This window comes from Athene cunicularia, assembly GCF_003259725.1.
Source record: "Athene cunicularia isolate RWA chromosome 4 unlocalized genomic scaffold, athCun1 chr4_part2, whole genome shotgun sequence".
NCBI classification, from domain to species: Eukaryota; Metazoa; Chordata; class Aves; order Strigiformes; family Strigidae; genus Athene; species Athene cunicularia.
Window position 1 is genome coordinate 17,069,655 of NW_020799099.1, and position 12,626 is coordinate 17,082,280.

The 12,626-nt window shown below is 38.2% G+C and overlaps 1 protein-coding gene across 1 annotated transcript in view; it reads right to left on the minus strand.

Annotated features, from left to right (window-relative positions):
* Nucleotides 1-12,359, minus strand: part of NPNT (nephronectin) — a 51,600-nt gene extending 39,241 nt beyond the window's left edge. Inside the window, exons 1-3 of the mRNA XM_026847929.1 lie at nucleotides 12,208-12,359; nucleotides 11,441-11,541; nucleotides 3,334-3,384 (exon numbers count right to left, since the gene is read on the minus strand). Coding sequence (XP_026703730.1) covers nucleotides 3,334-3,384; nucleotides 11,441-11,541; nucleotides 12,208-12,359 — 304 coding nt within the window. The remainder of the gene's footprint in view (nucleotides 1-3,333; nucleotides 3,385-11,440; nucleotides 11,542-12,207) is intronic.
* Nucleotides 12,360-12,626: the final 267 nt, after the last annotated feature.

The window sequence follows — 12,626 nt, forward strand, 5'->3', positions numbered from 1 at the left end:
AAGTTTCAATTAAACTTCAGGACAAATTAAACTTTCTGTAAAAATAACACAAGGAATTGAAACATGAATGAGTGGCTTGGGTTTAGGGTTGGGAACTTTTTTCAAGTGTGAGCAAGAGGGAGAAAGAATTTCTGGTGAAATGCATGTACTGTTAGCGCATGTTATGCTCACATAAAAGCCAGAAGCCACCAATCTTCCCAGCTACTATTAGCTACTGGTAGTGTCTGAGCATGACTTAATCATTCTGAATTATTATTTTTTAATTGTTGCATAAATACTATAAATGAAAAACACAATCAATTCATTAGGGGTCTATAATGTTGGGGGGGGGTAATTTTAATCTGTGTTTTTCTCCCTGCACACAGTTGCCTCAGAAGTGCTTTGGAAGTCCCCTCCAGGTTTTGTCAGTTCCTCTGCTCTACACCGCCCACCTTTTGAGGGTATGGATGATTACCACATGCTGTCCCCCCTATTTCTTCTCATATAGAATTTTAATGTTAATGATTTGGTTTTTTATTACCAAATACTGTTCGGTGGAATCCTAACCAGACAGTTGCACTGCCTGGTTCCTACTTGCCTAACTACTCCTCTTTGTGGCTAGCAATGGAAATCCCTGACCTTTCTTCGTGGAGTATCACTACCAGTTTAATTCTTCCTTGGTTTTCCAAAGTTTCAATCTAAACAGCCTTGAGTAGAATTCTGTGCATAATTCTTAAATTCTTTTTCTCTGTTTTGCCTCTTAATTTCTGTTCCTTAATACTTATTTCTTATTCCTTGCATTTTCTTTCATGCATGATGCCCACAAGATGGTTTCATTGACAGAAGTTGCCCTCAAAGTCTTTAATTGCTCTTTCTGCATCTCTCAACAAAAATCTGCCTCAAAATGCCAGACTGCAGATGTCCAACCTGTCCTTGAACTTCTATTTTCACCTCTCTGAAGTCTAAAAATACTCATAATACCTGCATCTGAAAGAAATTATGTTGACCATCTGCCTGAACAGCCTTGTTTCTGTCCTGTCTTCCCAAATAACACATAGCCCCTTATTTATTCTGACTCTAAATCCCAGCTCCTTAAAATTCAGTTTGCAAAAACACAGAAAGTAATTTGTGCATCAGCCTAGAGATGATTACATACTATTCAGCTTCACAAACCTTTATTGGATCCTCTTACACTGCTGAATGCAGAACAGGCTTCCAATCTTAAAATCGCTACTTATGTTCCCCCGGTGCCAACTTTATAACAGGACTTGCATGTTGGTGAACCAAGATTTCCTCTAAACTTAATCCTTCATCTGAAACTGGCTTGCTTTTTCTTGTGGTGCTAACAGACTACAACCTCAAGTTCTATACTTCTCCTCCTCATAGCCAGCTTCAGCTCATGTCTGCCTCTATTTACTTTTTGCAATTCTTTGCAAATTATGCAATTGCATAAGGACACACTAAGAAAAATAAATCTCCCTTATTCACGGTAATTTCAATCTAGGATCCCAAAGGTATGAGCTAATTTGTAAAATAAATCACTGCGGCTCTTTCAGAGTTACATATTTCTTTTTTTCTCAACTACATACAAACACAGGAAAATGCATAAAGCTTAACCTGCCACACAGTTACCAGCAGGTGTTAAAAACATGTCATACCCATAACTCACAGTACAGAATTACTTCTGAAAAAATAACTTTGCTTCCCAAATAAGTGTACCAGCAGTCAAAACATATGGCTGCAGAACTTCATAAGCCTGACTAGGGCAACTGGGTATTAATTTTCAGATCATTTCATAGGCAAAACATTCCTGTGCTTTTTGAAAAATAATAAGGGTCCTTGATCAACTTCTGTAACTAGAGACTGATAATATCAGATAAAACAGTAGTATCTAATGCCTGAATATTTTTTCACAAATTACTTGCGCTTATTTGTAACATTCATGATAAAAAATGTCAAAACGCATGCTTAAGCTTCTATCTAAAACATACTGGTCCATTAAGTAAGCGGCTCCTAATTTTTCATGCACAACTACTACATTTGCCTGGGTAAATCAGTTACTCAGTTTGCACATATGATTCTGGTAACAGCACATTAACATGACAAACTGCAACCAGTGTGGGCTGTTGATTGCAGTGAATTCTTTGCTTGGCTATGACTGCTGCCAAATGTTTTTCTAAACTGCATGGACAAATCCAGACCCTGGTTCATGAATGCCTTGCTATTCAGAACAGCACTTAAAAGTATGCATAACTTAAGCATGGGTAACACTGAAATCAACAGGATTTAATGAAGTCAGTGAAAGTTAATCTAATGTTTATGCACTTAAATAGTCTTTTTAAAAATCAGTAAAAATTTGATCTAGCACAATGCAAAATTAGAAAGGCAAGAATTATTTCAGGTTTTGTCAATCTTTCCATGTTTGCATTTCAAGTGGCTCGTAATTGCTTAAAGAATGGTGCTCTATCATCTCAAATGCCTGTTGTTACCTGAGTCTTTCTGTGTGTACTGAATTCCAGCAGGCACAAGCAGACTATGATGTCTCTAGGTGTGGTGGCAGAAAACAAACTGGATACTATTGCTATTTTATTTATTAGAATATAACGCCCACTGGTTTCAGCAGAGTAACGTCTGCATCACAGTAACAAAGCTGACTTTCAGGGACAGATGAACACCTGATTGCTTTGCCCCTCTTTCTAAAGACTGTTACTCCCGCCACAGGGATAGGTAAACAAGACACAGCAATTCCTAAGCACCAGCAGACTACCGCCCTGGGTACCAATGAAAGCCAGCGTTGATTTCATTTCACTCGTAACATGCCAGGTTGCACACTGCTGTAGACCAAGGGCTGTAAAGTTTCCCTGTTGTGGGAATGACAACCTGTAGTGGAGGTGCAAAGCAGGCAACGGGGGGCAATAACCGCTTCAGCCATCCCAAACTAACCTCCCACTGCACACAATTCAATGCTGTGAAAGCAAATTAGGCCTCCTAGGTCTGACAGCTTGTAAATATGATGCTGGGAGTATAAACAATTTGCAGAAAGGAAAAAATATTTCCCAGAGCTTGAGGGTAAAATAAAGAAAATGGAAAAGAATGAAAAGGGAAAAGTGCAATAGTTTAGAAAATACATATCTCATCAGATAGGTGACGGATAAAACAGCCCTGTTAATTTCCTTCCCCCCTCATCTTCCCCAGATCAAATGTTAAAAATAAATAAATATTTTTTTAAAAAAATAGAGCATCTACATCTTCTTGTCACAGTATTATAGTGTTCATGTAAACTTACGACTTAGAGGCCATAACTCATAAGTCATAACCTTACCAAAATTATTTCAAGAAATATGTTCAGCTAACCTTTGGGCTGGCACCTTAGGCTGGCTATTCTCTGCCTTAAGACGTAGAAAGCTGCAAAACAAATATCCAAAAAAAGAAAGTCCAGCTTTTTTTTTTCCTGTAAGGAGGATGGGCTTGGCTGGGGTTTTTATCAACTTGTTACATTCCTGGAGACTTACACACATTCAACATTCAGAGCTTTTCTGAAATAAAAAAAAATTCTGGTACACATTTAAAAATGGAAATACCTTACAACAGTATTTCATTATGAGATTTAACAAACACATTCTGATACATAGGAGTAATTAAATGTAATGACGTGATGCTATTCTTATTCAATCAAACAAAGAGCTACATCATGTTTCATATGGTACATAGTTGTAAAAATGCTCATGTTTCAAGGTTTAGGTTCAATGTTTCCATCAACAGAACATAAATGCTTTTCTTAAAGAGACAGTATCCTTTCACTTAAATATAGGTATATATTTTTAATGCTGCGTCTCCGCAGAGCAAACATAAAGGGTTAGCATCTGGATGCTAATTTGAGAGTAATTAAAATTACACCCATTTATAAGTATCTGAACATCTGCAATCAATAAACTTGCTGGCATATAAATTTACTAGTCTTTTTTTATAATGTTTAAATTTTGAATGTCATCTAAATTAAAACTAATGCTTAGAGACCTTTTCAGCTCTTACTACCATATGAAACTAGATACGCTACAAAAGTTAAGTAAGATGGAAACACAGATTTATGTTTCAGGCTTATTTTAAATCAATTTATTTGCCAATAAAATTAATGTTGGCAGCATAGCTTGTTAGGCTACATAGCCTTATTATAAACGACTGGGACTTAAGCAACAGCAGCTCTTTGTATTTTAAGTAGTATGTGACCAACACTTAAGAGTTTGCTATGACTGCAACTTACACTGGTTTAAATTAGTTTTAACCAGAAAGTCCCTTATCATTTGTTACAGTGCAGGGAGGCTCCCCAAGTTCTTGCTGTGCTTTCAGAGAAGCTCCAAATACAAATATACTACAGTCATAAATGGTCAGATCATGTTACTGTTGAGATTTCCAAGGGAAAACCTGGACTACAAAACTATTATTCTATGTATGAAGTGCTGGAGGGATGCAATGGCCAAGTGGAAAAGGATACTGTATCTTTAACATAGTAAAGTCATAACTGCTTTAAAAGCATAAAGCTTCTAAACTGAAAGAAAAAACCAAACAACTGAATAAAAATAGCAAAACCTCATTTTTTTTTCCTTGCATAGTAGTATTAAAGTGGTATTGCAATTCTGTATAAAATGTCTTTTCTTTGAAAAGTACCAGGGATGCACAAAAATGGTCATTTTGTAAGAAGCAGACATGCTGCATATCAGTATTAATTAAACATTGTCAACATGATGCATTAATACAGCCTGTGTTCTTGCAACCCCAGATTCAGTAACAAAGCTTCTCTTGACTTGAAGAAAATTTCTGCTAGTGAGTCTGCCTCCTGGAAGCCAGTTATCGGCTCATTATTGACAAAATTATGGTTTTATTTTTGTGCATTCTTGGACAATACAGAATTGCCATTTCCACTGAAAGAATTGTTACATGCAAGAAACAGAAGTCCTAAACAGCTTATGGCCTCTTCTCCCATTGATGTGTAAGGTGATATGTGTAAACTCCCATCAACATGATCATTGGTTATACAAAATCTCCTTCTAGGCATCAATGAGAGCACAGCCACCTGTTCCCCCAAGTCCCACCACCTTGCATCTCTGTAGATAGATTGCACAGTACAGATGCACAGTCTTTAAGCTCAGTAGGAGAGGAGCAGCAGCATAGACACTGTAAGTTTCTTAACAACTGTTGTAAGAAGGCAGCAGCATGCACAGTTCCCAGCAAAGCATTTGGTTATGCCTGCATCCCCTACATCAGCTTGTACAAGTTCCCCTCTCTCTCCTGCAGGTCCTCCTAAGAACCTCCGGAAATAGTAAGCTTTCTACTAGGTTTGACTAAACTAAATGCTAACTTGACATCCTTCAATTAACATTGGTTTAATGGTGCAATGCTAAGGGGAAGTGTAAACTGATGGCTTGACATACTTTTACGGATGGGCTATTTTACTATATACTTTCTTGATTGCTGGGTCCCTAAGCTTTTAGGCCAGTTGTCATGGTTTTAGCCTAAGGTGGTGGGAAACTACTTTTCTGACCTGTTCTGGTTTTGCTCCCTAGGTAGAACACTCAGAACAGGAAGATAAGCAGATGGAGTTACAACAGATGGATGCTCTGAAAGAGCACACTCATCTTCACTACCCCTTCTCAAATCTTTGTCATTGGTTAAGGAGAATTCAACATTGAAATGAGTGAAGTAATCAAATAACATAATTACTTGTAAAATCCACATTCAGTGGGATTTTATTTCTGTTAAGCATCTCTTATTGGTCAAACTTTCTGTCCACCAGACAAAAATCTGAGTACCCTCTGCTGACTCCAACAAATCGTGCAGACTCCTGCAAACAGAGGATCTGACAGTAGATCTGCATCCTTTTACAGAAGCTGCAGATCCAACCTTCTATTTTGTTCATATGCGAACACAGCAAAAGGAATAATTTTTGCCATCACCTCTAGCAAAGGAATTGTCCAAACTGTAATCCAGAATAAGAATTCAAGCCTGTTTATATTGCTTTTCTTTTTTAAAAAAATAATCTTGCTTAACTTTTTAAACATGTTAAAGTAGTATCTCTTTCTACAGCTCTTGGCTGTTAAACTGCAGCTGAAATCTTGAAGCAAAAGGCAGACTACACCTTTAGTGTACCTTGACTACATATAACTAGCATATAAATCAATTACAGACAGACATGCAGCCAAGTACAAAGCAGGTGTATCTTGTTCTTGAAAGACACACACATTTTTATAGCTTTTGAAAGAGCTACAGAGATATTTGTGAGCCAGCTAAAAGCAAGGCAGGTAGACCATTAGTTCTAAGAATAACTTTTTGGGACCCAAGATGGATTAGTGGCAAAAATGTTCACAAAGCACTATTTTTCCGATAACCCCTAGTATGGCCTGTTGGAAACTGAAGGGAAGAACTTCCACTTCCATACTGGAGAATAAAAAGCCTTACACTACTTCTTACATAAGTCTACATGAAATGAGTGCATTTCTTATGCCATATTTTAGTTTTCTGATAGGCTAACCACGTTCCAGAGCTCAGTATGTGAGTATATAGTCACTGCTGATTTCTGTACACCAGGTTATCAGGAAGGGTCAGTCAGCAGCAGTTCCAGGGATTTTCCTCTGCTTCTTGGCCTACCTCTGACCTAGCAGAGACACCAAGACAAAGCCCAGATTATCCTTTGCTTGAGAAACACTCAGGAAGACAATTATCCCTGCAGAATACTGTCACAATGATCATATTAGGGAGATGAGATGACAGGCTTCAGCAGGTCTCCTAGACTACAGTAGCTAGAATACAGGAACAGACACAACTGTTTTCTCTTCTGTAGTTGACATTTCTCACCCAGCCCAAAGAACTGAGCTCCAGCCCTCCCAGTGCTAGAAATTCTCTTCCCCCAGGCATTTCAAACCATGAAAACTAATGCTGAATACCACGTTTTAAAAAAAAAAAAAAAAAATAAAAAAAATTATCAACTTCATAAGGCAAATTTTTTCCGTTGGCACAAAGAAAAGTGAAAGTGTGCAAGATGCATGCAATGATGCATGCCTCAACTTGGTTTTCCCTGTATGCTTTAAAAACCATTGAACGGGTTTTGAGCTAGGACAACACATTCAGTATCACAGTTGCCAAGTGTAGCCTTACAATGCAAAAAGAGCTATGAATTAAAAATGTAGTTACTATCTCCTCTCACCAAAAACACTCTATCACAGGAAGTCAAAACTCCCTACTCTGAGAGAAGAAATCCAGAAGAAACTCTTTCTACTCTCACTTTTTCTCTGGGTTACAGTTTTGCTGTGTACACAATAACACATAAAAATGCAAGACAACAGCACTATTTTTACACACATCTCATCAGGTACTTTATCAACATACCATTTTTCACAGAAGTAGGCTTTTGTATGATTATTCCCACTTACAGCTACTACTCCAACTACTACATATTAAGGTACAGGTAAATCCCACAGGCTAGGTAACAACATGCAACTTTTTTACTAATTTCAACAGGAATATTACTGGTGCTGTGGGTCCATCAGTGTAAAGGATCAACTCTACCGATGATGAGGTTACTTCACATGAACTAAGAGTTGTTGCTTAAACGTTTCTGCTGCATCCAAATTAGCCTTTTTACACACCAGGTTTAACTAATAAGCTAATAGACCTGGTTTATATACCACATCAAAACCTCAAAAAGCGACTTAGTTATGTTAGTGATGGAATATAGTCACAGTTCTAAATCTATATTAGGCCACTAAATAAGTGTGGATGGATTTTCAGTTTAGAAGGACAAAGAAATGCCAATGCATTTGAGTTATGTGTGTTCAGCACCTTTGAAAATATGGTTATATTTCTATCAATCTCAAAATGGATCTAGTTGCCTAAACATAAACCTCACTTTGGTGCTCATAAACTGCAAGAAAGAAAAAAAATCCAACCTGTTTCAAAGTTTTCAATTATTTCAGTAGGAAGGGCACCTTCTAAGTACATTTGCTGGAATTGGAAAGGGCATTTGGGAAGACAATTTCATGTCACTGAAGAGAGACTATTTCTACTATCTGAGTTGTTACAGCTGACACAGGCTTTGGAAGCAAGTTTACAGACAGATTAGACCTATATGCACATCCTTACATGTATTAGTCTTAATCGGTGTAATTTATTAATAAGAGTCAGAGGATGTTTTAAAGGAAGTGTGTGAATTAAAGGAGGGATGGATTTCAACTTCTTCCTACATGTTTGTAAGAGCAAAAAAAAGACAACTGAGTTATGCTGACTTGTGTTACGAAGCAGCAGTAAGCACAATTATGTTCTAAGTGCACTCCATTGTCAGTCAAAGGGACATAAAAGGAATTACTCCACATTTCACCAAAGCTACTTTAGCTAACACAGTTTCCATTTGCAACTGTATGGCTGGATTACCAATGGAAGATCAGGAGCACTGAGTTACCGCTTGTCAGCTGTGCCGCACTCCTACACTGTTAGCACTGACATAGACAGGCTTAAACCATTACCCTAAATCACACAGTTTGTTTAAACAAGCACTTTTTTTTTTCCTCAATAGCTATGGGCAGAAGTCACGCCCAAACGTGTTATGTGGAACAGCTCAGCTGGAGAGCAGAAAATGTATCCAGGTCTGTCAGTGATCACTTTCCCATGGCTCACCATGGTTCAGAGATCTCTGTAAATGGAGGCAACTGTATCATGTATTGGAGCCTATATTCTTGCTATGTTCTGGCTCCAGCATGGCTCTCACCTTACATTTGTTATTAGAAAGATAAATTCAGAGGTAATTAGTGCCTACATAGTAAATTATGCATGAGTAAGCAGGTGAGAGTCCAAAGGTGCTGTAGCATTTGCAGGCATACCAAGGATGGCTCAAACTAGTTTGAGAAAAACAGTTCAATCTCACTAATAAAGAGCTCAGCATTATTGCATGAATATTTACAGCTTGATTTTTGGACTCATTTGTAAAGCGGGTCTCACTACTAACTTTTAACCCTGACTCTATACTTGCTTTCATTGTGCAAATACAATTTCTTCTAAAAACTACAAAGACAATGTACACCTAGTAGCAAAAGTCTGATATGCATTTATGCCACTCATTTCAGGGATGGAACTAAGAGGTTTGCCTTTCTCCACAGAGAAAGCAGGAGAAATAATTGTGTATTTGGCTTTTTGGAAATTTCTCAGCAATATCCCTTTGTACAGCAAAACCCCAAGTTTTCCTTTGAGGCCAGGAATGCTGCCTTCTGTGCCAGGTTAATCCTTCATACTGAATGCCACATTCCCAAGGTGGAGGGTTGACTACAGTTTTTCTGTTTGGCTGCAAACACTAAAAAGATTCACTTTCATTTTGTGTAATCTCCCACTCTCTGATATGACTGGAATTTTCACCACCCACAACTGGGTCAGATTTTCTTGCTTTATTTTGCTAAAAATTTGTCTCCCACTTAAAAAAAAAAGAGGAGGTGGTACTAAGTTTTTAAATAAGGTCTTCACCCAAATATCTGTGACTCTTCTGAAGCAGCAGTTCAAGAATTATTAGTACCCGGTGTGGGAAAAAAAGGGGGGAAAAATGCATTTAGACACCAAAGTGATAATTGTATTCTTTGGAAAGTCTGGTCCCAACTACTGGAGATGACCACATAAAATCCATCTCTGCACTTCTTGGAAATGCCCATGGAGAACAAATCTGTGAATAATGGACTAAAATGCAGTGGAAGGAGGTGAGAATTCACCTAGCTTTAGCCTTAAAAGAAGACCATTTATGGTATCTGAAAAAGATGGCACTACAAATGACCTTACTGACAATTCAGAGTGAAAAATAAAAAATACTTTCTGTGTAGTATTATTTTTGACTTATTTTCAACTTTCAGATATGAATCTTTTGACAGCACCACTTTATGCTATTCCTGTCTCCCAAGATCATAAAAATGCAACCCCAAATCAGACTTGGTAATAGTAAGAAGCTGACTTCCACCTAGACATAAGCTGCTATTTATGGTCACAACACAGGAGATGACTTGTCTAAGAAAAGGGCCACAGTGAAGCACTTTTAGTGTTTGAGGTTTTCTCATTTTGTTCTTGGTTGATTTTTCTTAAACAACGTGAATTATTGATACTTGCCAGTTAAGGCTTCATAGCCTCAAACATTTAAATCTCAATGATTTTCAAATAAAATTGCATTATGAAAGAAGGACATAGATTCTATCATCTCTGGAGTAGCCTCAATCAACCTATTTCACATTCTCCTTCCTTCTCAATAAACATTCAGCTTAAGGGAAAGACTACTTGTTACTAGTTACAGCCCTAAAAATCAAAATGATTCATGGTATGGCTTGAGAGGTATCTGACTGATAACTCTGTAACAAAAAACAGTATCAGGGAAGTTATATTAAATTCCAGAAGTACTTTCTATAGCTTATTTACGAGTCATCTTACATACTATTAAACATTGTGGGCTTTTAACACGCTTGGGAAAGAATAAGCCTGTCTTGCTGTTTACAGATTTGAACAAAACCTTTGCTGGGAGTCTGTAGTTGCATTGCTAATGCTATTTCTATATTTTTCTTAACATTTGCCACCTACAGCCACAGCCCTAAGCAACTTAAAGTATTTAATACCTGTTTTACTTTTAAAATGGCTTAGCAGAAAATTATCTAGTTTACAGATATTTGCATTTAAATTTTTAAAAATGAGTAACAGTATTTATAGGTACACTCCTGCAAAAACTTAGGGGATATCACTCATGTATGCACTGTTACAAACACGAGTGTTTCCAATATCAAAGGCTATAATTTTAACAAGCTGAGGTCTCTATGACACTCCTAACAAATTTAACTTCTACACAGTGCTAGCTGCCACCACAGAATACATTTCGAAGATGTAGTTAATGATGCTTATCTACTTGGTTATCCTGCAATCATATCAAAGATTCTAGATAGATGTGGGAATCTCCGAGAAGTTTCTCTCCATGTGTGACCCACTAAAAGGATGCTGTCAGGCAGATTTATTCCCTTAGTTTGGGGTTACTGAAAGAATGTTTGAACTTAATTCTAACTGGAACATTTCTGTCAACTTTCTAAGAGAAATACCAATAATTTGGGTTTCCTTCTTGGATGCAAATATTCTCAGCCTGCAGGGCTTGTAACATGACACAGTATAGTGTTATGTCAGGCTATTAGACCAGAGCATGAAATGAAGTGGAAACCAAACAGAAATTCCCAAATGCTCATTGCCCTAACTAAAGTCTACCTTACTGGATTGCAATCATTTTTAGCCCTGTTAATAATAGACAGAATTTTAATGTGACAACATCCTTCTAAGTAAGTCAGACTCACACGTGCAAAAGCCTACGCCTTGCATTGTAAGAATGTGTGTGAATGTGTGAAAGATGTGACTAGGTGCGTACAAGCCTTTTCTACAAGTGACTAGAAGCCCCAGCAGCAACGATACTCACGTTGGCATTGTCCCCAGGACAATCGGGCCCAGCCCCAGCAGCAGTCAATTCTACTTCCAAATCGACAGAGTCCTGTGGAGGAGATTATTTGTCTGGGCCACCTGAACAAGACAGTTCAAAAAAATCTGGTGAAACATTTTGAAAGTCGATAAAATTATTCTAGATTAAGAAAAACAAAAGACAAAGACCAGCAAAAACCTCTCTTGCATGGAGACATTTTTTTTTTCTTTTATTAGTAACTGCTCTAAGCTGAGTCTAGGATATTTCTATCATCAATACTTTGTTCAGTTCAGAAAATGTAAATGACTATAGGTGAAGAGGGGAAAGGATAATTAGCGAAACTTTGTAAAGCCTGAAAAAACTGACATGCTTTGCAATGTGCTCACTGCTGCCACTCCCAGGCTAGTATTGAATAATTACAGAAGTTGGAAACAGAATTTATTAGCGTGGAATAAACCGGCATCATAAAGTTTCAGCATTGGGTTATTTCACAGTATACGGCCAAATTTTCTCACTAAAACATTAAAGGGGGGGAAAAAATCAAAACGAAAGCTTCCTGAACTGTTAAACAGAAATTAAATACAAACAGAGAGCTGTAGTCTTCCCTTGTTCCAAGGAAAAAGATACCACAGTCTCAAGCAATCACAAAACATTGACATAAATCGTTAATGGTTTTGTTTAATGAGAAGCTGAAATCATCTGAACGTTGCATTTGAACAAATCCTAAGAAGAAATCCTTGGAGAGGGGACCACGCTGGCCCATTTACAGGCAGACAGAACAGTCGCTCCGGGCAGCCCGCTCCTTGCGGCCCCCACGAGGGTTCCCCAAGTGGCCGCCCAGCCGCTCACTACACCTGACACGGCTCAGCACAACCACGAGGCACACGCTCTCCAAGCACTCGTTTTCACCTTGATTCATGTTAAAACTTGAGTTGCAATCTTCACCGTCTTCTGTTTCAAGCGCCTCGAGGCGTCAATAAATTAATTTTATTTTTACAGCACGCGAAGTGCTTTGTTTTTAATTCTTGCAGGACGCAACTCTGCCAGAGCAATAAACTTTTTACGCCGAAGCCCGTATCGAGCTCGCCGAGCAATGCCCGGCACTCGCTTAGTGCGGGCCAAGGCCGGCGGGACGGGGCCCAGCGGGTCCGTCCGGAGAGCCCCGGGAGCGGCACCGGCTGGCAGC